Here is a 24,299-nt window from a genome sequence, read left to right on the forward strand (position 1 = left end):
TCATGGTCAAACATAGCTATTTATTTTCTCTTATAAACAGCCTTCAGTTTCTTATTGAAAAAAAAAACCCTAGGATTTAAATATTCTGCCCCATCACATACAACCATCTGTATACATTATTTACAACTCTCAAATAAACACGGTGCGGATTTTCAGACATTCAACTTACTCTTTTTTAATCAAAAGCTGTTTTCATTTAAAACTGAAATCTCCGTCAGTGACTACAAACTGAAGCGGCATTGGCACAGTTAGCTCACAGTAAGGGTTCTCTCCTTGCATTTTATGCTTTACACTGCGTTTTCTCCCACGTATTTCAGGATTCTAAAGGAGGAAAGGTTAGTGTCGCTTTCGGATTTTTTTTTTCTTTTTGCCTTCAAGAATGGCCTTTTACTGAAACCTTGTTCATTTTTACTGAAACCTCGCTCATTTTTATTGCATCCTTCTCTCTCTCCCAGGGCACATCAAGGGATGTGCCTCTACACCACACAACCACAGCATTCCTAAGCAGTCAAACAGCCATGAAAAATAAGTGTTCCCTCCACGACATGGCTCGGAAAAATGTCCCCAAGTTGCAAACGTACAAAAATAATGAGTATAGTTTAGTGGCTATAAAAAATTAATCTCCCCTAAAAATACAATATTCTATGAACAATTTGGGGAATTGGTTCTTCCAACAAAATAAGGTAATTGGATCTTTTCCTAGGCTGCAAACTGAACCTGGCAAGAGGAAACCATAGGGAAAGCAGGGAAATAAGAAGGTTTAACACTGAAAATCACCAATGTTAGTCTCATGTTAAAAGAGAAGATACCCAGGAAAAGACAACGGGCATCCATAAAACTGCCAGTGGTTTTAGGAGTGAGGGATGGAAAAAGAGACAACTGCTACCAGCAGTGAAGGAAACTTCACTGAGATTGGGTGCAAAAGGGAATATTTTGGTGGAGAAAAAAGCTAGGAATCTCTGTTCGTGCTGCAGCTCCTTAAATAATCCAACTAAAAGGGGGGCTATGTACAGTAACAGCACTCTGGCAGGCAGGAAAGGAGGACAGGGCAGCAAGGAAAAACACAACTATCCAAAAAGGATGTGTTTATAGTAAAATTGTGTCTGGTGACCCGGGAGAAAGGAAGAGGGGCAAGAAATAGAAAGGAACAATCTGAAAGGTAAGTCGAGTCCATAGCAGCAAATAGGTGTCCTTACCTGTTAACTGACGGTCAGGGACACTGGGAGAGGGGTCAGTTCCTAAGGACTGGGTAAAGACAGTGCTCCTCTCTATCTCCAAGGAAAAGCAGAAGTTCAAAGCTCTACATTGCATAGTAAGCAGGAAAAGAAACTGGATACTTGCAGATGGGCTGCCTGCCCCTCGAAACCTGTTTTTGCCCCTCAGCCACCTGCCCAGCAGAATGCGGTGGTTTTGTTCCCTCTTTGCATGAGTAACTTGTATCCCTGACTTGAACTTGAACAACACAGCCCGTATCCATCCACCTGAGCACTGTCAGCACTGCCAGCCGTGGCTGAGCTCCACGGACTCGGCCCTTTGCCCCCTCCCAGCTCGAGGGAGGTGCCCTCCCCAAGTCGCCACCCAAATCCCTGACAAGATCCACTATGCTGGTAGCAAGAGACCGCCACGAACCATAGGGATTTGGGATCCTATCAGACTGGAAGGCCCGAGGCAGCACTGGAAGCACAGCCCGGTGTAACCCCGCTGGCACTTTCTGCTCCCGATGACCAAAGCCGGAAGGTTTTGTCTCCGAGCGCTTGTCACCCCTCAAAGTCCGTAGTGGGAGACTGGAGCAGTGCAGAGTTTGTTTCTCTGGGGTTTTTTTTGGAGGGGCAGGGGGTGTTCCCCCCTTTTCCTCTCATAAATGCACTATTTTATAAACACATTCACTCAATCCAGATTCCATTGAGTGGCATTTCCATGTGCCCTTACTCCGAGAGTGTAAACACGCATCAACTTCTGGTCCCACAGCTTTCAGAAGCAAAACAATGAAAAGCTGCAAAAAGAAACAGCACGGGGATCCTAAATCCCCACCACTGCAAACACCTCCTCGATGTTAGTTTCAAGTGTTGTGTAATTAAACAATGTGTTCATACAGCTGTCAGGCAAATCATGATCTCCAAGCTTTTATTACGTGCCTAGAAACTATTCGGTCAAAGACTTCCTACTGCCAGATATTGAATAAAAAAAATGCACTATCCACCTAGGACTCATTTTTATGCTCAGTACATTCCAATTCTGACTGGCTGAACTGCAGCAGATGCCTCTGGATTTCCAGAATTGGCTGTTAAAAAGAAAAAAACTGCAACAACAAGAACTAAGCCCTCCTAGGGCAGAAGTGTGCCAGGAACGCAAACCACTGCACTCCTATCTCCAAGCAAATCCTCACTTCTACACATTGATCCTTTTTGCTTCTTGCTGGTACATGACACTAAACCAAGCAGTCACCTTGAAATTTAACAGGAGACATCACCTGTTCAGCACCTCGGAGCTCCTGCCTTGCTCGCTCTGTGTCTAAACCATGCAGTTGGAATTTGGGAGATTGGTCGCTTTTGCACTGTTGGGTGGACGGGGGCACAGGAAAAGCCAGAAGATCAGGATGCCTCACCCAAACCCAGCAGCTCCCAAGCGAGTCATTTCTGTGCTCAGCTGTTACCTGCTGGCTGTGTCAATGGCCACTCACCTCCTCTGCAGGCTCCTGCCCACCATTTCCAACTTTACTCAGCATTTTTGGCCGAGCCAAGGCGCACAAAACAGCAGCTCATCTTCTCTCTCTGTCATGGGCTCACCTTGGCTTCACCTGTTCCTGCTGCTTTTCCCAACAGCTGGAGTTCCCTGGCAGTGGGCAGTGATTTTAAACAGGGGAGAACACCACGGTAACAATGGAACTCCAAAGCAGCCCATGAAATTATCTTCCCTCCAAGACACATTTCCTCAAACAGCAAACACTGGCCACCAGAGCTCGTCCTCAGAGCCAGGCTTTGCATTCCTCACTTAAAAAACACCTTTCCACTAGTTATTTTTCAAGCCAGGTATTCCTTATTATTTTTACTACTATCCCAGTGCAATTTTTTATAGGGAATATTTTCCCTAACTGTATTTGTGCAAACTAACTGTTCATTTGGCAGCTGCTAGGGGAACTTAACAAGCTGGCTGACCCAACCAAATGCTTTCCTGCTAAGAAAATAAAAGCAACTATGCAAAGTCCCACGGCAGCAGACATGGAACTGCTTGCTAAGCACAAGGTCTGTGTAATTTTGACACCACCTTTGCTGTTTCGCTTTAGCGACAAGAACTTCGCTTTTCTTTGTAAGAAATAATCTAGTTTTGAAAAATTCTATATTCATTTCTAAAAAAATAAGACAAATATCTGTATTAAAAGCTGGAGATCACTGATTTCAGCAAGTTATGGCTTTTTTTTTTTTTTTTTGTAAGCATAGATACATATTTTTAAAACAAGTATCAGTAAGTGTCTGGGTGTTAATACATATTTTCTGTTTCCAGCAATGTTCAGTATTGTATGTGCTTTGCACCTCAGAAGTGAGTCTGCCAAGGCACTTAGAGAATGTAAGCAAGTCTTGCAGGGACTTCATGAGAATGGGCTACCACTGACACAACACAAGAACCCATCCACCAGCAGAGTCAATCCCCCAACCAAGCATGTTTCCTTTATAAACACTCAGCACCTGCTAGAAATTCCACAATGAGTAACAACAATAAAATAATAATAAAAAAAAGCTATTTACCACATGTCACTAACAGAGAAAAGACTTCCCCTAATAAAAGCACAGAAAGTAGATCTCAGCTGTCACTGGTAACAGCACAGGGGGGTTGTTTTGTTTTTTTTTCTTAAAAAAAAAACCCAACAAATTAACAAAAAACAAATACCACACGCTCGCTTAAAGAAACAAGTGACTTCAAGAAGTCCTCTTCCTTTTATCTGTCCTTCGAGGTGAGTTTTTCAATCAGTTCTTGAAGTGGTGCAAGTTCTCTTCTATCAATAAGGTTGAATTCCTGTAACGGGGACGAGGAGAAAGAGACACATACAGAGGTTTGTACGTACAGCTCAGGTGAGAAGCCTTATTTGGCCAGAATTCATTTGGCAGTCAGCTCTCCAAGGCCAGCCTCAGCCACTACAGCCTCCCCTGCCCGTCTGCCACTCGCTGAACAGCGGTGTTCCACTGCTTGAAGCTTTCTCCCCCACTTAAAGGAAAGGAGCTCAAGAAGATGCTGGTTTTTTCCCACAAGGGAAGGGGGGCAATGCAGCTTTGAAGCAAGCACACTGTTTGCAATGTCCTTACCTGAACAAAAAATATAAAGTGCTTGAAAGAAGTGTTAAGGTGTGCCTCTTCCTGCAGCTGGATCACCGGGTCAAAGTGCTGGTGGTAGATGTGAGCATAAACTCTGAAGAGACGCTTGAGAATTGTCTTGGCCACTGACATGAAATTCTTTGGGAATGGTACGCCTGGAAAGAAGAAAACAGATGGCTTATTCTTCAACTCCCAGACCACATTTGTCTGTTTTGAAAGCCACTACAACCCAGGACAGGTGAAATCAGTTTCAACAGCAGACCTTTGTCACTGCACAGGTCGTATTAACATCGGCTGGGAAACAGCAACCGGCTCCCGGGAGCAATGAACTCTCTAGCTGTCACTTGCCCAGGCTAAAAGAAGATATGTATCAACCATCTAAAAAGAGGAAACCTGTCTAGCTTCTCCTCACCTACCAGTCTCCCCAGTCAGCTTAGCTCTTCTGCAGCCTTTCCAAGTGCTCAAGTCCTGTCTGAAGGCCAGAGGGCCAGGCTCTGGATGCTCTGAGGCCAGTCAAGACCCCACCAATGGTTTCAGGTCCCACCAATAATGTTTTCATGTTCCTGCTTCAGCCTGCCCTGCACACATGTACAGCCCATGTCCTCCTCTGGCTGCTGCAGCACACGGGAAATTCATACTCAGCTGGTTAGTTTGTGGTCTCTAAGTCTCTCTCTGAAGGCACGGTTTCTCTGAAGAAGCTTAATGAAAATGTATCAAAAGCTTCAGAAACTATTCACAAAATTAGAGCAACTAAGAGATCTCCCCTGTTATCTTCTCCAAACTGTTGGTTGGTCATTATTTCCCTCCTGCTTTTCTGAAAGAAACCTCTTTAAAACATCTATTTTTCATCTTCACTTGAAAAGAAACAAGCAAAAAAAAAAAAATCATTAACTTAAGATCAAAGCTGCAATTCAGCTTCTTTGGAGATAAGGCCTGAAAGTTCCTCATGACACCTAAACATCTCTTCTGGGACAAAAAGCTGCCAGTTACTGGTTATAAGGGTCTGAGACTGTCTGCTTTATTTCTAAAGAAACAACTAACTGTTCAAAATGAATAAAACACCAGACTCGACAAACAGAGTCAGTTATTAGATAGAAATGGTACTTCCTGCATCCAGAATTGTGACAGGTGTTTATTAGGAGTGGTTCAGAGTTCATGTATTACAACATATCTTTAAAGATAAATGTGTTTAGAGAGATAATGTAGCCTTGTGAACCTGCCCTACACATCCGCCACTAAGGAGACCTTTTATGCTCAAGGACTGGCGTGTTCCTGTACAAGTGGAACCCGAGTGCACTGTTCAGCTGCAGTTACTCACTTACCTATTTTAGAAGGAAATAGCGTTTCGTCATCCAGCTGGTCCTGGACCCAGGTCATCAGGTAATCGATGTACTTTGGTGCAGAGCACTTGATGGGTTTCTTTATGTTTGTGCCATCTGCCCAGTGGTACTCGTACCTGGGGGGGGACAACGTGGCCTTTAGCACCAGTGAATCACCCCTGAGCGGCCTGGAAGGCTGCTCTTCCTGCTCCCCCTGCTCTCACGCCCGCTCACTGCCCTTCCTCGGAACCCAGGTCCGAGTGCTCCACGTCACCATCGCCCGCTCCTCACCCGGCCTCCCCACTGCAATTCTGCTCCATTGCCTCCTGCAGGCCTTCCCAAACTTCAGCCACGCTGCCACAGCAACTGGAAACACTCGACATCTGCAGCAGCTGCCAGCCACACACATCACACCCTCCAATTTAGGGAATTTCTTCACATTTGAAAATATTCTTACAAAATTTTGCATAGCTGAAAACCGAACTAGGTTAGCTCTCGCCAGAGATCCCAAATTATGGCTGTTCTACAGACACAGGAAGGTTCCTAGGAATGCTATTACAAATCTGGAAACTGATCTGAAGTGTCTTTCAGCTAAAAGAAGAGGTTTGGAGCAATCTGGTCAGGTGCAAGGTGTCCCTGCCCATGGCGGGGGGCTGGAACAAGATGAGCCTTAAGGTCCCTTCCAATCCAGACTGGTCTGGGATTCTGATTCCATGGTTAAGAAAACTGCTAGACTACGTACACAACCAGGCAGAAACAAGTCCTCGTGAAATTCAGAATGGAACAGGTACTTCGCCTGGCTTGGAGAACGCAGCTGACACCAGCCCAGATGGTGGATAATTTTGGAAAGATATTGCTTAAAAACCCCGAACACACCTAACACGGGGAGTCTGACAATACCAGCTCCCAAGTGAACCACAGGGTTTGTGTGTTACAGATCACATACGCGGTTTTATGCAAAGCTTAGCTGCATCTGATAAATCTGTCTTCTCGATTTGTTTAGCAAATTCAGTTTTGTCAGAACAACTACTGGGAGAACATTTGCACCATAAAAAAATTTGATGAGGGATTATGAAGGTGCTGCTCACAATGGGACAAAAAAAATCCCGTTTTATTAACGGCAACAAATCAGAGGGTCTGAAAGCATTTTAAAATTGCATCTAAGGACACATGCAAAAATCCCAGACACACCAAATGGACCATGTGTCTGGATTTACGAAAAATCAGGATTTCTCACCACCCAGTACTGCTCTAATACCAAGATTTAAGTGCTGTTGATGTAGGACAAATATTAACATTTAGCTGAGGTGCCAGGATCAGTCCGGAGCCAGACCAAAACAACAAACTGAATTAGAGAGCAGGAAAAAGCACAAACACTGGACGTCTCAACAAAAGCATAAGGAAGAATCCAAGAAGGCCACAGGGTAGGGGATTCTTATCCAGACATCTAATATTTCTACAATATCTACAAGGAAGATTTTGGTAAGCCCTAATGGAATGCCTGCATACAAAAACTTTAAATCTTCATTTAGGAAGCCCTCATTACTGTTTCAGAAAAAAGAAGAAGGCGGGGGGGGGGAAATAATTTTGATAATACATTTACTTCCCAGGTTAAAGGAAAAAAATAAATGAACACCAAACAAATATAAACACAGGCCAAAAAAACTAACTTTCCATTCCCCATCCCCTTAAAATAAATTCAAATCCTTCTTCTCTTTCACATCCTTTCTACCCCCAACTCTGGCACTCATCTCAGCTAGTCTCAAGTTTTCAAACGACAAATCATCTCAAAAACTGCACCCAGTCAACAGCGTGTAAAAACATGCTCTTACTTTGGGCCAGCAGACATCACTGGGCAGCTCTCCTCTGTGCAGAAGTCCGTGATGGTTCCATAGAGCATATTGATCTGGTTGAAGAAGTCAACAGCTGAAAAGCACGGAAACCACCCATTAGCACTCTGCAGGACAAGATTCCTACAGCCCGGACTGTAAAGCATGGGTTCTGGAACGGCTTTTAGGAAAAAACTTCATTGTTGTTGCTTTTTTAAGATCCATTATAAAGGAGATGCAGAATGCAACCACCAACTTTCTGGAACAGCCTCCAGCAAGAACTATTTAATTGTTCACTGCAGCAAAATCTTCAGTTGGAAAAAGAAAAAGGAAAGAGAAATCCTAGTTATTTCCTTTTCTGAAAGTTTGGTGCATTTTATTGCAATCCCAAATTCTACTGGCAAGTGTGGAATAAAAGAAAGATTTTCAGCGTAAACTTTCGAACTAGAGAGAGCAGGTACTCGTTAGGTGACAGTGACTTCCTTCAGGCTTTGTATTCTAAAGGCCCACCTTTCCCAAGAACATTTCATAGAATCCCAGACTGCTTCAGTGGGAAGAGTATTTAAAGCCCATCCGGTTCCAGCCCCTGCCATGGGCAGGGACACCTTCCACTAGCCCAGGTTGCTCCAAGCCCCGTCCAACCTGGCCTTGGACACTTCCAGGGATTCAGGGACAGCCACAGCCTCTCTGGGCAACCTGTACCAGGGCCTCCCCACCCTCACAGGGAAGAATTTCTTCCAAATACCCCCTCTAGCCCTAGTATTATAGTTGCTTTTTTAGTTAATTACTCCAAGCTCTTTGAAAAAAAGATTCTTTTTCAATAACTAACAGCAGGTTCTGTCACAAGAACTGCGGTCACTGCAATCAGTTTATAAAATCCACGTTATCTGCAGCTATCTTTCAGAGAATAAACAGCCAAGATTAGACAAACGTCACAGCAGCAAGTCACAGCTACTGCTCAGCAGATGCAGGACACCAGCCCTCGCTGCTCAAGTGCCCACAAGAACTGTTAATTAAGTTTCCATTCCCTGCTCCCAGCAGAAACCACAGCCCACTGTTTGCTTCGAGGCAGGCATGTTCAGAAAACCCACACAGGCTCCAACAAAATGACTGATTATGGCAAATCCCACACTTGGAAGTCTCAAAATTCACAGGCACATCAAGTCATTCCCTAAGACACCAGTCAGGCTGAGAGCTGAGCAAGAAGTAGCAGGGCAGAGCACGTTTGGTTTTGTGTTCTCAGGTCGAGAAGGGTAAAAGCAATGACTTGAAGTCACACATTTTGTCTCCTCGTGAGACCTCTCAGTGAGCAGAAGGGGCTCACAGCTACCCCTGGTGCTTGGTGTGGTGCAGGGATGCTCAGGGAAGGGAGCACATCATCAGCTCACTCTTTAATTACACAGCTACAATTTCATTATAGCTAACTCAGCACTTAAGTCATTTGGGAAGGGGAAAAACTGCTGCCACGCAGGAAAGCAGAGACACGGGAGTGAAGGAACCACCAAAAGGGAAGGATGCCAGCAATACATGAAGCATCTTTAGTAATGCTTACTCACACAAGCGGGCTGGCTTTTTCTCTAGACAGTTTTGCAAGGCAGTGTGAATTAACTTTTGCAAAGGATGGTGTCAGCAATTCCAGCCTGCCCTGGTAGCAGCGGCAAGTGGAGCAGCAGAGCACTGCGTGGCTGCTTGGGAACAGGAAGGTGGAAGTCAGTGTGATGGTTTCACTTCCCAAACATGTCAAAGAACAACAAGAAAAAAGGCAGAACCACAGAAACAAGCAGAGAACATTTAGCTCAAGCATAATTTCTCCTGCAGTGCACCATCAACCCCGTACCACCACTGGAGCACATCAGGGCTGAGAGGCAAAAGATGAGGAAGCACCCAGACAGGGCACAGAGCTTGTGGCAGCCAAAACTGCACGGGCTACGGAATGCAATCGGAGAATCCATTCTTTGGGAGCATAGGGCAAAATTCATGCAGCAGGGAGAGGAAGGAGGAGGAAACAAGCTCAAGCAATCAGAAAACACTCATTTAGGCATCGTTGGTTGGCCTGAAAGCAGAGAGTTTGGACACACAGCTTTAGAGGAAGTTGAAAGAATGACATCAGAGACTTACCAGAGCAAAGGCTCAAAACTTGGTAGAACAAAAGGAACTAACTTTAGGAAAACTACAAACCCCGTTAGAATCACGGAATCATTTAGGATGGAAAAAACCTCTCTGAGATCATCAAGTCCAACCTGCGGCTGATCCCCACCTTCTCACCCAGACCAGAGCACTGAGTGCCACGTCCAGTTGTTTCTTGGACATCTCCAGGGATGGGGACTCAAACACCTCCAATGCTTGACAACATTTTCCATGAAGGAATTCTTCCTGATGTCCAAGCTGAACCTTGAGGCTGTTTCCAGTCACCCTGTCCCTGTTCCCTGGGAGCAAGGCCTGACCCCCACCCAGCTGCACCCTCCTGTCAGGGAGCTGTCGAGAGCAAGGTCTCCCGACCCCTCTTCTCTCCAGGAATAGAAGGAGACGCACAGTTGTCCTCCTACAGGTGTCAGCCCACCTTCAAAACCCCCATGACGAAGAAAAGGCCAGCAACTCACTGTTAACTGCAACCCATTCATTTAAGTCTTCCCCTTCTGGAAGCATCACAGCCATCCGGAGATTGCCGCTTCCCAGCGTGGCCTCGGCATGTTTTAGCAGCTCGTACTGGTGAGACCCCTCGGGAATATTCTTCTTTGGTTTGAAGGTTTTGGAAGAGCGACTACCACTGCAAAGGAGAGAGGAAATATTTAGAGACCTTTTGGAACAGGAAGCAAAAAGGAAACAAGCAGACCGGTCCCAGGTAAGGACAAGATCAACATTAAATACTTTACCCCCTCACATTTTCATGTTGCAACAGGGTATTTACCAAAAACTGAGGTGCTAAAGAAACTGGTATTCTGACTTTTTTTAAACCATTTTCTGACCTAATCACTTTCATACCTATAATTTTGTTTGGAAAAATGTGGACTGACGTAGAAAAAAACGTTTAGACATTTGAATTTTAAACCACAGCAGCGAGCTGGATGGCACATGAACCCCTAACATGTCAAAAACATGACGTGTAGAATTAAATATTTGCAGAGAAGTTTCAAAGGAGCCAATATTTGTGAGTATTCTCATATATGAGCTGAGAAAAGACTTTTGTCAGAACAGGCAAACTGAGCTCTGAATTCCAATGCAAGTGGAAAGATGTGAAACCCAGACAGCACAATTTTCATTACAAATATTATCCAGATCTCGTTTCTTTGGCCAATGTTTCACCATCTCTCTAAGGACCAAAGAGAATTTTTTTTTTTGGTGGGGTGCAAGGGTTGTCTCTCTTTAATCTAGGAAGAAATCCTTTACTTTGGAAGACATTCTCCCCCACGAGGGTGGGGAGGCCCTGGCACAGGGTGCCCAGAGAAGCTGTGGCTGTCCCTGGATCCCTGGGACTGTCCAAGGCCGGGCTGGACGGGGCTTGGAGCAGCCTGGGCTAGTGGAAGGTGTCCCTGCCCATGGCAGGGAGTTGGAACCAGATGGGCTTTGAGGTCACTTCTAACACAAACCATCCTGGGATTCTGTGATTCTATGGTCCCAGAGCTGCTCTGACTCTCCTGGGCTCCGAAGGAGCAGCAGCATCCTCCCCTTCCTGCAGGCCTCTGCGGTAATCCTGGGGCCCGGGTGTTGTGAAGAAGCGCTTGGCTGGACTTCCAGGGATCCTGGGATGGTACAGCTGTACAGCTGTGTACACTCACATGGACACCCGACCAACACCAGTGCAGCCAGCTGCTAAATCAAACTGGGACCCAGAAGGAGAAGGAGGGAACATCCTGCTCCTGTCTATTCTATTACAGGACACTTCTAATGCTCCCAGTCATCTGCACCTCACCCTAAGCCAGGATACCAGACACAAATCCTGAATAAAATAATTGCCTCCCAGTGGGAGTGAGAAGCTTCTGTGGCTCAGGGAGTTGCCATCACCTCCCACCCCTCCAGCCACCTGCATCTGGTGCCAGGCCAGGCTCAAACCAGCTCTGAAGAAAGATGAAACTGAAAAAACCCAACAAACAAAACCCCCGAATCTCTTGACTAACTACTTTACTTAAACCCAATTGTTTTCTTTTCAGGAACACAGCCACTTTAGAGGCGCTTTGCTAACACAGGGCGTGAAAATACAACCTAAAACATGTGGAAAGCAGAAGAGACTGGGATCATTATCTTTCCACATGTGTCAGTGTAAGCAGAAGGAACCCAGTACAAGCTAAATGCAACCTGGAAAAAGCTTATGAAATAACTAACCCAAGAAACTGTATTTTAGCACAAAGAGCAAGCCCAACAAAGGGACCAGGGTTTGGAAACAGGGCATGAGGAAAGGAGTGAGAAGGAATTCCCTAAATAAGTAGTTTATTCTGAGAAACTCTGGGTAGCAATTCACCATACCCACCCCAGCTCACGAGTTTGCCACACAACAAACCAAGTCACTGCAGATCTGCTGAATACCCTGCACAGATCCCCATGGTCAAGGAAGCAGAAAATGCAACAGGTTGGAAAAAGCTTTAGGTAGCATTTAATCCCTGCTCCCCCCTTCACAGAAACAGGGGGTTTCTTCCCATAAGCTGCCAAAAGCTGTAAAAACAGAGTCATCTACTACTCTAAATAAGCCATTCCATCTTTGCCTCCAACACCTTTCTGATCTCTGCTTCTCAAATGCAGCACAGCCACCCTAAGACAGCAGGAAACGGTCTCAACACGAAAGGCAGGCAGGCAGGCATCCAAAAGGAAAAGTAATTAGGATAAATGCAGCCTGGTAGTCGTCGCGTGCTATGGAAATACCCGCAATTTTGGCAATAAATTATCAGAATTCCATGCATTTATGCAGTTCACCAAAGCCAGTTAACACACTCGTTGAGACACAGCTCAGAGATAGCCTAATGCAGCCTCTCTAAGCCAAAAATCTTTATAGGATGTGGTTTTTCTTGGAAAGTCTGGTTATAAATATTGCATTAATAAACATTATTCCAATTACCTTATTCATTCAGAAGCTCTCCTATTCTTTAACCAAATAAATAATTATTTTTTCCTATTATGCCAATCTGTTTCATACGACAGATTCAGAAAATTGTCTTGTTCCAGGTCTATTTCCTCAACTCCTTCAGCAATCAGTGAAAAAAGTAACTTCAAAGAGTTCTGCCTGGTGGCCAGCAACACACACAATCATCTACGTATGGGTCAAGTAAAGCATTTTCTTTTCAGCTACATTCCATAATGGAATTCACCATTTCTGTCGAGGTTTTAAAATGCTCCAAGGTAGTAGGCAGCACCTGCCTTTTCCTTTTAAGAGTCTCTGAGGTTTCCTCCGTATTAATGCATAAGTGAGAGGGGACAGAGAAACCAAGGAAGATCCCATTTTCCTTGGACATAAAAAGGTCATGAAACGGGGAGCACCGCTGCATCATCCCCACTGTTCGCCACAACCAATGTGCAGCCTTTCAAGGAGAACTGAAAAGGAATTTCTCAAGAAATTCCAGCGATTCCAAGGACGCTTCACTCCCTTCACTCCCACATCCGACGCTTCTAGCAAACGATGCCCTTCTGTTTCTCCAGGAGCTGCAGCCCAGCAGTGCCAGCTGCAGCCCGGCCCAGCGCTAAATGCGGAACCGTGTCTGAGGCAGCTGGCTCCCGAGCCGGGCTGCGTGCGGAAGCGGGGCTCGGGAGCCTCGGCAAGCCCTTCCCACCGGCACGAGCCCACGCAGCCGCGTCACAACGCGCTCCTAAGCAGGAACACCAAATTTCCTCCAAAGCTGTCATTCTAGCCGCTCATCTGCTGCCAGGGCGTGGGTTTGGTGATGCAGGTTCTGCAGGCTGTTCTGTCTCAGGCTGGCAAGAGGATGTTTCCAGAAGAAAGGAAAAACTTGAGGTGTTCTTGCTTACCCCGCGCTGCCTCAAGAGCTCATCTCAGCTTCAAACACAGCACTGGCAGATGTTCTGCACACAAAGCAGCTTAAATATCCAGCCTCAGCTCTTGATAAACTTCCCAGTAACTGCTCCCAGGAGAATTCCTTGGGCTGGCCTGGCTTAGACCTCCTCATTCCCAACCATTTGTCCACAGAGCCTCTCAGCAGAGATTTTTATCTATTTCCACCAAGTCTGCTGCAGATTTGGGGAAACCTGAATTAAACCAGGTAAGTTTAGGCTTCTTATCCATAAAAGTTAACCCTTCACAGCTTGTTCTCACCACACAACTAACACCAGGCTCTCACCTACTGTGCAGTGGCAGCATTTTCACCCTACACCTGCCACCTACATTCCTCTAACTGCTCCATAATGCTGAAGGCCCTTTCCTTGGGGTAAGGAGTGAGTAACCAACTCCTGGAGGTACAGCTGTACCATCACCACCATGGCCAGGCTGAAATAAGCCCTTCGAAATATTTGGAAACGCTCAAGAGATTCTCAAAAAGCTGAACTCAAGACAGTTCACAGAACATTTAACCAGGGCATAGAAACTTGTCCTGTGTTAACTCCTGCTTTTTCATCTTCAAACCCCCTTATAAGCATTAATTAATCCTCACAAAGTATCTTTGAAGTAGGGATCATTAGTGTCTCATTACACAGGGAAACTGAGGCAGCAACTCACCGCCACAGGCCAACGAGTGAGTTTACCAGAGAAGCCTCCAAGTTTTAGCTCTGCACTTCTCTGTCTCCCTTCTCCTGCTGTGCCTCTTTTTAAACACAGAAACACTCTAAGACGAGACCCAAATTCCAGAAAAGCAAACATTTCCAGCCTTTAAACAATAATACAGGCCTTCAAATGATAACATCCTGCTAAGAATAGAAACATCAGAGTAAGATTGTGTTTGTTTCCACCAGCCAACACCTCAACATAGAAATTAACATAAAAGCTCAAGCTACTTTTTGGCAATGAAATCAATAGCTGCAGCCTTTGAACAGGTTTTCCCTGTGACAACCACAGCATCAGAAGGACAGCAGGTAAAATTAAGCTGAACATGTTCAAAATCTGCACTGATGAGACTGAACTTCAGCACTTCTATTTATAAAACTGAATAGTCACAACATTTCTGTTCTGAAGAGAGCGTGAGAGCAAAGCGTTGCTTCCTTCAGCTCTTACAGCACCAAAAAGTCAACTTTTTCCAATCCAATTCCCATTCATTGAAGTAAGGCTGTCTCAGTCCAGTCACTTGAATCTGCAGGTAACAAAAGCAAGGCAAGAATTCAGGATGCATCCCATGCAGCAGGTCTGGGAAGCAGTTAGGAGCTGCCAGCTCCTCTCACAACACAGTTGCTCTCCCAGAAAGTAAGGCAATGGTTAGAAAGCAATTCCAGGCCTAGAGCTTTTGTTTTGGTTTGTTTAAGGAGCAATCAGTAGCATTGACTTGAAAAATTTCCCCAGACACATGGTCATTCCTGTAGGAACAGAATACATGGGGTTTATTGTTTATTAGCTATACCACAGAGTAACTTCAATTCTCTGCAGGCTTTTGAATCCAAAGATGCTTCTCAAGGGGTATGGTGACCATTATCATCACAACTGATTTGAAACGGTGCCTCCTTCCACTGGAGTACTGACAGAGAAATCAGTGTTTCTGTGAGGTTTTTCATTCTCTACCCATCAGGGTGGGGACTGAAATCTGGCTTCCCCTTCTAGGAAAAAAGGCTGTCTTCACAGACTGAAGTTCCCTACAGGATGGCAGATGAAAAAGGCACAATCTCACGAACAACTCTTAAAAAACACAGGTCCCATTATACACAAGACTCGACACGCTAAAAGAGCAGACGTTTATCAGATGATTCACATCCAGGAAAGAGAAAGTTATTTAAGGTAGCCTTAAGGAACAGTTTTGCTTTTGCTTGCCCCAGCCACCACCCCTTCAGTGTCAAAGCTGACATAACCTGTACGCATCCACATTCTTAAAATGCATTTTTTTCTCCTATACATACACAGTTTAGACTCAGTGACTTTGAGCCAGTGTGGGATTGGTCCAGCACAACTCTGATGTGCACCAGCACACACCTGAAGGGAAACGTTTGCTGGCTGAGCTGTGAACAGGGGACGAGTGTCTGGTGTTTGGAGAGCGGCCGCGTCCCTGTTCCCTGTGCCCTGACTCCCCTGCAGCGGCACACCGTGCCAAATCCACACGGATGTTAGGTGGCCACAGCCTGTTTTCCAGCCAAGCCAGGCACCTACGCTTCCCTCTGCCTCCGTTTTCCGTCTGCAGGCTGAGAAAGTGCCTGTAAACAACGGGGAGGTGCTATGCTACAGCACTCGTGTCTGCTACAACCCCACCCAATGGTGTTCCTGCTGTTTACCCACTTGGATGCAACCCTTCTGCCAAGTAACTGCAATTCCCAGTGCAAGGAACAAGCAAGTATCCAGAACCCCATCCCATGACCAGGAAATCATCATCAGTTTGCTATGCTCACAACCAAAATAAATTCCCTTGTTTCATTTACAACGCATTCATTTAATACTTTCATCTCCTGGAAAATCCTCAAAATAAACAAAGCAAGTCACAGTTGCCCTCACTGGATACTACCAGAGCCCTGTCTGTGCACTCCAAACACAACTGAACTACTCCCAAGGCAGCCAACGGTTGCGGAAGTGACTCAACCTCTCCTGCCTCGTTCCCTGCAGGACTAACAGAGAGGGGCAGGCCAGAGCCACCAACAGCAGTACACAGCAGTATCCACCACAGAAAAGCTGCGATCAGTCTTCCAGGCAATCGTGCCCTCCTGACTTGCAGAGACAGGCAGGCAGACAGGGGGACAGCGCAGGAACTGGAACAGGTCCGTGGCACAAAACCTGCAGCTTCCCAAAATGCTTACTGTGTGTGCTTTGTGGATGTCACTGCACTGCTGCTCCCGAGTTTCTCACGGACTTTTTCGGAGAGCTTTAACACCACCAAACTTGAAACACATCTTCTCTCCGACTGGCTACAAAGAAGCTTGCAGCAGAGACCCAAGTACCTCTCCACACGTTCTCCTCTTCCTGACGTCCATCTGAAATCCTGTTGCATGAGAGGAATGAAGACTATCCCAAACATTTTGTTGCACACTCCCAGGAATCCACTGACTACTCTGAGGCAAACACAACGCTGTCTTCACCCACAAAATTTCAAGCTTACTACCAGCAGACTCGATATTTTTAATAAAGGTGAGCACTACTCTTGGCTGTTCTGTTGGGACCTTTCAATCAGACCTAGGTTCCTCAACTATTTCAATACTAACATTTACTGTGTACATACAAACACACACCTCATGGAACTGTAAGGAATAATCGAAACTAGAGTTATTTCTTCTAATATCCTAATAGTCACATAGTACTTCTTTAAAAGGGTGGGCTACTGGAGCTTTGAAGAAGGTAAACATGAAGTATTCCTTCTTTTCCAATGGCTTTGTTTTTTCCTGGGAGATGGAGTTCAGTATTTTGAACATTTTGGTCCCTAATTAAGCTCCCTGCAAGCTAAACAGCACTATTTCCTCACCAACGTTCCCCTCTTTTCTCAGGAAACCCTTGTTTCTGTCAATTAGTATCAGCTCGCTCAAAGGGGAGGGCACAGCGCGAACTCCAACTCAAGTCAGAACTTCACCCAGTTATGTTTCCAAGTTTAGTTTCCACAAAGGTTCTTTACTGCAGGAATGTACCTAATACACCATTCAGTGGACACAACTGCACTTTCTTTTGTAAAACCTACCCTTTCCCATATATAAAACTGAGCCAATGATAAAAGAAATACAAGGAAATACATAAAGCTCCAAGTCTGGGTTGCTCCTTTCAGTGACACACCGGATGGTGTTCCAAAAAAGGGCCCTGGTAGTGTTCACAAAGAAAGAAGGTTTACTGAACCATTTAAGTAGGCATGAAGGAGTTCACGATCTTTCCCCAAGTAACTGAGACTATCCTGAAGTGGCCTGGAGAGCTCCAGACTGCCTCCGGCAGCCTCACATGCTCCAGTCCCATAAAGCATCCCCCGGATGCTGGGGCAGGAGGCAAAGGAGGAGCATGTCCAAGAAATAAAGCAGGTGATCAACAGTGCTTGCCTACCTGTGATTGCTTTACTCCAGCACTTCTTCCACGTGATAAACACAGAGAACTGTCCCACACAAAAGGTGTCCACTGCTTTCCACAGCAAACTGGTCCTCCTGCCACGCAGATTTCCTTACATTCAGCTGAATTATCTGTCTGTACATGACTAATGCCCTCTGCATCCCAAACTGCTGCTAACAGTCACACCCTGTAAATACATTTACAAGTAGGAAGCAGAGCTTTGCAGAAAGCCATCTACAACCCGCTGAGGGTGATAAATTGCAGTAATAAAAGCTTGGCTCTGGCATCAAATTAGATCCTTACTTGTACACCAAATATAGTGTTTGGAGAACATGCCTCAGAGCATGGATGGCTTCCCAAAATGCTGATCAGTGCTTTTGGAAACCAATGCTTAATGAATGACTACAGCAAATCTAGTCATACAACCTAAGAAATCGCATCAGGGCATTTTAAAGGAAGCAAAAAAAAGACTTAACTGAAGAGTTCAAGACAGTCTTCAATCGTTTTAAACACAACAAAAAGAACCATCTCTTAATGTGCTTAGGGAACGGGCAGTTAAAGGAGAAATTTAACTAAATTTTCATGGGGAAAGAGTCATTTAGCACTGTATAAAAGGTTGCCCTTTACTGTAACCCCCACACAACACAGGCTGAGTCTAGGAATGTGGTAAAGGACAAATACTCGGCAACTTCCCAACAGAAAATCTCAAACAGAGACGGAAGATTACACTTACACTTGGATTAATAGGCAAAACGGGGCCTGGATCCAGGCACTAACAATCATTAGAGGCAAGAAATGACACAGAGAACAACAGGAAGAAGGAACGGACAGGAGGCAGCAATGAATAATCTAAGAGCTTTCCAAAAATACACTGCATTATCTCACCCCCAAGTATTTCTTACAGATCCCCCACATTTAATAAAATCCTGCATGTGCCACATGTAACTATCTTCAGGAAAATTTGCTTATCTCTTCCGAAGTATCTTATCAGGAAAACCCACCTTCCTGAAGCACCTCAGAGGGAACGACCGCTCCCACATACACAGGAGCACGTTTCTTTTGAAATTATTTAAACTTGACCATTTGACAGTTGAGCTCAAAGTCAGTTAACTGTTCTATGAATTTAAATACACAGGCTTTTACTATTTTCCATTTCTATTGCAGCAAGAAATTTTAAGAAGAGCTGTTAACCACAAAAGTTAATAATAGGACATTAGAGATGCTGTTTTTCCTGAAAGGTACACCTCAGCATTTGAAAAAGCGGTATTTTGTGGCCATAAAGTAAAAGACAAAGTAATGCCATTTTGATCCCTGGATCGAGAACACTGAGCAGGTCCCTAAAACAACTAATCCATTCAAGCAAAACCAGGACTGTGCTACTGAAGTTGGTAAAAACACAATTAAAGCACCAGCTACCAAAACAAAATAAGGGTTATTTCATTAAGGTCAACATAGTGAACCCACCCAATCATTGTTTAGGTTGAAATTATTTCTGTATCAAAAAACAGTTGTCTCAATTTTTAGCAAGAGAGGAATTTATCAAAGCTTATTTAAGCTCATTTGTTCTCTTTGTCATAAAAAAAGGAATTAGACTTGTGATAAAGACAACAAATCCAGGCATTATGAGTCCTTATCTGCAAGTTGCTCTCCTTCAGTGAGGAAGGGATTAAGATTTTGTACGTCAGCATCTCAAGGACACAAGCAATTAACCCCAGAGGCAAGTGACCACACTGGAAGATGAGGTGGTGCAAGGACAGACAACAACAAAAAGCAAAAACAAACAAACCCCAAGCAAACCTCAACTAAAACTCAAGTGAAATATGGGCTGGATCTGTTCAGGTATCTAAGAATACCAAGAGGAATGGATTCCTGTCAAGGATCAGCTGTGAACTGGAAAAGGAAGAGAAAGAACAGAGGGTGAACAAGGTAGAAGTGTCTTCACACACCAAAAAAAGCCAGAAGGAAAGCTGGGACAAGAAGCTAAGGCCACAGCTGGATTTCAGAGGTGAAAAAAGACACAAGAAGAGTGAGTAAATTTGCTTCCATGGACTGCTTTTAAAAGTATCAAAATTCATTTGCAAGGCAAAAACTACTGTTACCTTCATGGATTCACAGGGTGGGACTGGCACACAAAATTACTGTCTCCTCCACGCGAACTGACTGACTGCTGACTCAGGGTAAGGATTTGAAATGGGAAGCAAACCCTTGAATCAAACAGAACACGCCTGAGATGCACCACGCTTTGTACCTAAGGTCACTAAGAAATTAGAAGTTATTTCCAACTTAATCTCCAGGAACCAATTTAAGCTACATGGATACATGCAAATCCTCGGCTCTCATTCCCTTCTTTCCCATCCCCTCCCCAAAACACCAACCCAAGCAGCAGTGCCCTGGGAAAGCATCTGAGAGATCCGTATACACAGATGACAAAGCAGAGCACTGGATCCTCACAGTCCCACGTCATGAAACATGAAGGCTAGAGCAATTTCTCCAAGTCTGAGAAAAGTAATAGTTATACTCAGTTCTAGCTGAAAACAGATTTTATAGCAGCTGAATTTATAAACCACAGTCTCCCTGTGAATTTAAAAGGAGGGGAAAAAAAAAGAACAAAAGCCAAACAGCAGATTCATTGTAGCCCAACTCTAATAGGAAGTGGCTTAGTTTACAAACGCTAAAAGCATTTGTGGGTCAGAGGCTTATTGATAGCTCTGGCAGCAAGATCTGCCTTACTGCTTACGAGGGAAGACTTAAAGTGGCCAAATTTAATGCAGTTATTTACTTCTCTAAGAAAAACAGGCAGCTTCGTTCTGTCAGCCTCCTGCAACCCTCCAGCCACTGCCTGACGGACAAATGCTTCTAATAGTTTATCCTTTTGCCAACAAGAGAAAAAAGACTGCATGTCTCTCAGGACAGCGCGAGACGGAACTGTGACCCCACGGCTGTTGCCACGAAGAGGCCCTAAATCCAAAGACCTATCTGAAAATTAAAAGGTATCAAAGGCATTTGATAAAGACGAAAATCCCAGCCACTCTCCAGCAAACAAATCCCCCCCGAAAGTGATCCACGTTCCACCACTCCTCCCTGCAAATAGCTAATGGCATTGGCTGGATTACACTGCAAACACAGAGGGAAGGACAAACAAGGGAAAACAATCGTGGCATAAAAGCAAACAATTAGGAAGCAATTAAGACTAGACATCACTGCGATGTAGTAAACACAACTTTCACACTGAACAATGCCTTTCTTCCTATGCTTTTTTTTTCTGTTCCAAACGAATGTTTCTATCTGAGAAGGAGCTATCTAATAACATTCAGAAGTGACAATCACTCACTTCACCTACTACGTGTTCCCGAAACACAGCAGTAGGGGCAAAAGTTGTTTTTCCAAGTGCCAGGCCAAGTGCAGCCATCTCACAGCCTGAACTAGTCTGCACAGCTCTGTGACTCCGAGGCAGACCCATTCTTGCAGAAATAAAAGCCAGGCAGCAGCTTCCTTGCTCTCTACCTCCAGCCTCACTGGTAAGGCAGCAGCACTTCATTATCTGACACCCTAAACCCCACATTTTACTTCGTTTTAAGTTCATCATCAGAGCTGATTGCATTTAAACCCCACCGCTACGGAACACTTCTGCATTCCTCAAAACTTGAAATTACTGTTACCAAGGCTTAAAAAAATTCTTTAGGAAGCTGGTAACAGCTTTACAGTTCTCTCTCCAAATTACTTACAGGGAAAACTCAAGAGACTTCTCAATCCCTGTACTTTTAAAAAAAAAAAAAAAAAAAAGAAGGAACTGAACACATCACTAATGGTACTGGTTAAGCAGCTGATTTTATGTTAACACACTCCTGTGTGGAGAGCCCCTGCCCTGATCCTGCCGTAGCCTTATGCTCCTCAAGCTAAAACTGAAGTAAACAAATACATTAAAGCACAGGGGAGAAAATATCTGGATGTTTGCTGTATTTCCATTTCCAACAGCTTGCAAATGCCTACATGCTGATTTTTCCATAAGCAAATTCCAGCTGAGGAGTGCCTACTGGTCCTCTGCAGGAGTCCTTGATCAAGAGGAGATAAACACATCTCCAGAAGTATGGAAGGAGCACTCACAAAGCACTCCACTGCTACACTGCCCACATTATGAAGGGAATTCCTTGGACAAGCAGCAGCAACTCAGCATCTCAGGAAGCCAAGGAAGGGACAACAACAAACAGCCCTGGTGTTCTCCAAGAGCAGGAGCAGCCTGAGGAACTGGGAAGGCCACGCTGCTTGTCAATCTGGAAATAAACCCATCAGCTCTGATTCTGATATTAATCTTCAAGAGATGTAAGGGGGGAAAAAAGTAATGTCTCCCTACACCTTCTGCACATATACTTACACAAAAAGTACGATTTCAAATTAAAAAAAACAAACAAAACAAAAAACCAAAACCAGCAAACCATGTGGAGCATCAGAAGCAGCTGCCAGGCTCCACTGTGCTGTAGAACAAGGCAGAGAAGGAAGAGCACATCATGCCCCAGTCTGGTTTACAGGTTAACTTGGCCTTCAGTCACAAAACACACGTGCCCCCAACAACAGCCACTCTCCCTCGCTCACCTCCAGCAGCTCCTTGTCCTTCCAAGTCTGATCAGGCAACAACTACTTAAATCAATCTCATTTTTAAAAAACCCTGTGCTGGAATCTTCGGAGAGGGATTCACTAATCCAAAGATAGGGGTTCTGTGGGGTTTTTTTTTTTTTAAGAGAAAACAATGTCAGAACTTCACTAATAAAACTGAATCTTTTCCTTTTATAAATAAATGGTTTTCATCTAGCTTCTTTTTTATGTAAGTTTTGACAGCGAAGGATAACACAAGCATGTTACCAGATGGCACACCCACCAGAACTATCTTTAATTTTTTTCCTTGGAGATGTAAGCTAAAGTACCTGCAACTGTGCTGTAATTTCCTTTTCGAGAGAACTTACCAAGCAGTGTTTTTTTTGGAACTGAAGATATCTTCTAGTCCAATTACCATTTTCAAATCGTTTTTAAAGATTTGGCATAACCTATTCAACCACTGGAGAGGTTTATAAAGTCTTTTCAGAGAGGAAGAAACAGATCAGAAAGAGAAAACCGCGGCGCTGAAAATAACAATTGCTGTCAAAACCGAGTTGTATTAATTCAGTGACTCGCCTCACAAGACAGTCTTTTTATAGTGTTCCCCATAAGCAGAGAAGACAATGGTTCCCCTTGATTTTATTTCCCCCCCCATGTAGCTTTATATGTCACTGGCCCTAGCAACAGGGAAGAATAGCCACGGATTTGTCAGCGGACAAGGCCCGCGCAAGGGGGGCCCCACACAGCCTGTGTTATCCAAGCACAATCCCCCTGTTATTTGACAACAAGGAAGCCTGCAGGAGAGCACCGCTTTTGGCACCGTGCTGGGTGTCAGACTGACAAGCTGCAGCCCAGTCCCTGACGATAAACCTGCACGACAGGCTCGCTGCCACGCAGGAAGGAAACCTTGCCGGTGCGCAAGGACAATCGTCCTCGGCAAGCCCCAAGCTGTGACTCAGCTCACAGGAGGACAGCACCGTCAGTGAGGCAGGGCGAGCAGCACGGACAAACACCGCTGGCACCTCCACACCAGCGCAGTGCCAAAGGGGTGAAAAAGTACCATGGATGACTGTGTTACAAGTACCGTGAAAACACGGGGGGGGTTGCAGCTCAAAATGCAAGTTGCCATTATTAAACCTGCAGATATCCATGAACTGTCTTGCAATAACTCTTATCAAGCCAAAATTCAAGTCTGACAAAAGGCAATGCTAACTTTCTGGATCCCTAAAAAAAGCCAAGCAACCAAAAAAACCACCAAAACTCCATGTGAGCAACACAGAAAGTTTCCCTGGTCTCCTCGAGGCCTAGTGGGCATATTTTCAATTTATTCTTTTTAAAAGCACATTTCTAGACTGCAGATGAGCAAATTAGGTGCCATCTACAGCACTCTGCCAACAACAGCTGAGGCAGCTTTGTCATGCACTAACTCCAGTTTCCATTTCTATATTTCATCCGGAAGGATCACTTGGAACAACAGAGGTTGGGGGTAAAGGTTTGCTTTCCTAGGTTTCAGAAGGGTCTGGAAAAAGGAACAAGCATCTCATTATTGCCTGTGACTGAGGGTGGAGGGTTTCATGCTTTTCCATTCCCAGTTAGCCAAATGCCATGGAGAGGGAGGCTCTCTAATTTGCAAACCAGACTCCCAGGACACTAGAAATCCTGTCCCCCCTTCTCCACCGTGGCAGCTGAGAATTACGAAGGAGGGGGACAGCTGGGCTTCTCATTAGGAGCACTGCGCCTCCATCCACGGACAATCATCTGCACCCACCTCCCGTTCGCAGCTGAGAGGTGCCTTTCAGAATCCCTCTGGGGCCACGGAGCACGACGGGCGAGCGGGCTGGGTACGGCAGAGTTAAAAGATAAATGCAAAGGAGGGACTGAGGAGGAAGCCAGCGCCAGGGTTATTTGTCTCCATGAGAACACAACTTACTAGAACACTCCAGCTCTGAGATAAAGTCTCTTCTCTAAACCCAGGCTACGTTTACATCTGCTGGTTATCAGCGCAAGCCTCTAACAACTGTCAGATATTCCGGCAACAGTCCCACGAGCTGCCGCACGGAACCCGGAGCGTGCGGGAACACTCAGCGGGGACAAGGCCTTAATGGAGCCTGGCTCTTCCAGGGTGCCTTTTTCAGCTGCCTTGATCGCCCTTCTTTCCCTAGAGCGCATC

General features: G+C 45.0%; 1 protein-coding gene across 1 annotated transcript in view; it reads right to left on the reverse strand.

Moving 5' to 3' along the window:
• The window catches only part of MOB1B (MOB kinase activator 1B), a 25,204-nt gene continuing 905 nt past the window's right edge, over positions 1-24,299 (reverse strand). The window contains exons 2-6 of the mRNA XM_039550995.1: positions 10,056-10,222; positions 7,459-7,552; positions 5,630-5,763; positions 4,299-4,462; positions 1-4,011 (exon numbers count right to left, since the gene is read on the reverse strand). Coding sequence (XP_039406929.1) covers positions 3,934-4,011; positions 4,299-4,462; positions 5,630-5,763; positions 7,459-7,552; positions 10,056-10,222 — 637 coding nt within the window. The 3' untranslated portion in view covers positions 1-3,933. The remainder of the gene's footprint in view (positions 4,012-4,298; positions 4,463-5,629; positions 5,764-7,458; positions 7,553-10,055; positions 10,223-24,299) is intronic.

The sequence above is a fragment of the Corvus cornix genome, chromosome 4 (assembly GCF_000738735.6).
Source record: "Corvus cornix cornix isolate S_Up_H32 chromosome 4, ASM73873v5, whole genome shotgun sequence".
Lineage (NCBI taxonomy): Eukaryota > Metazoa > Chordata > Aves > Passeriformes > Corvidae > Corvus > Corvus cornix.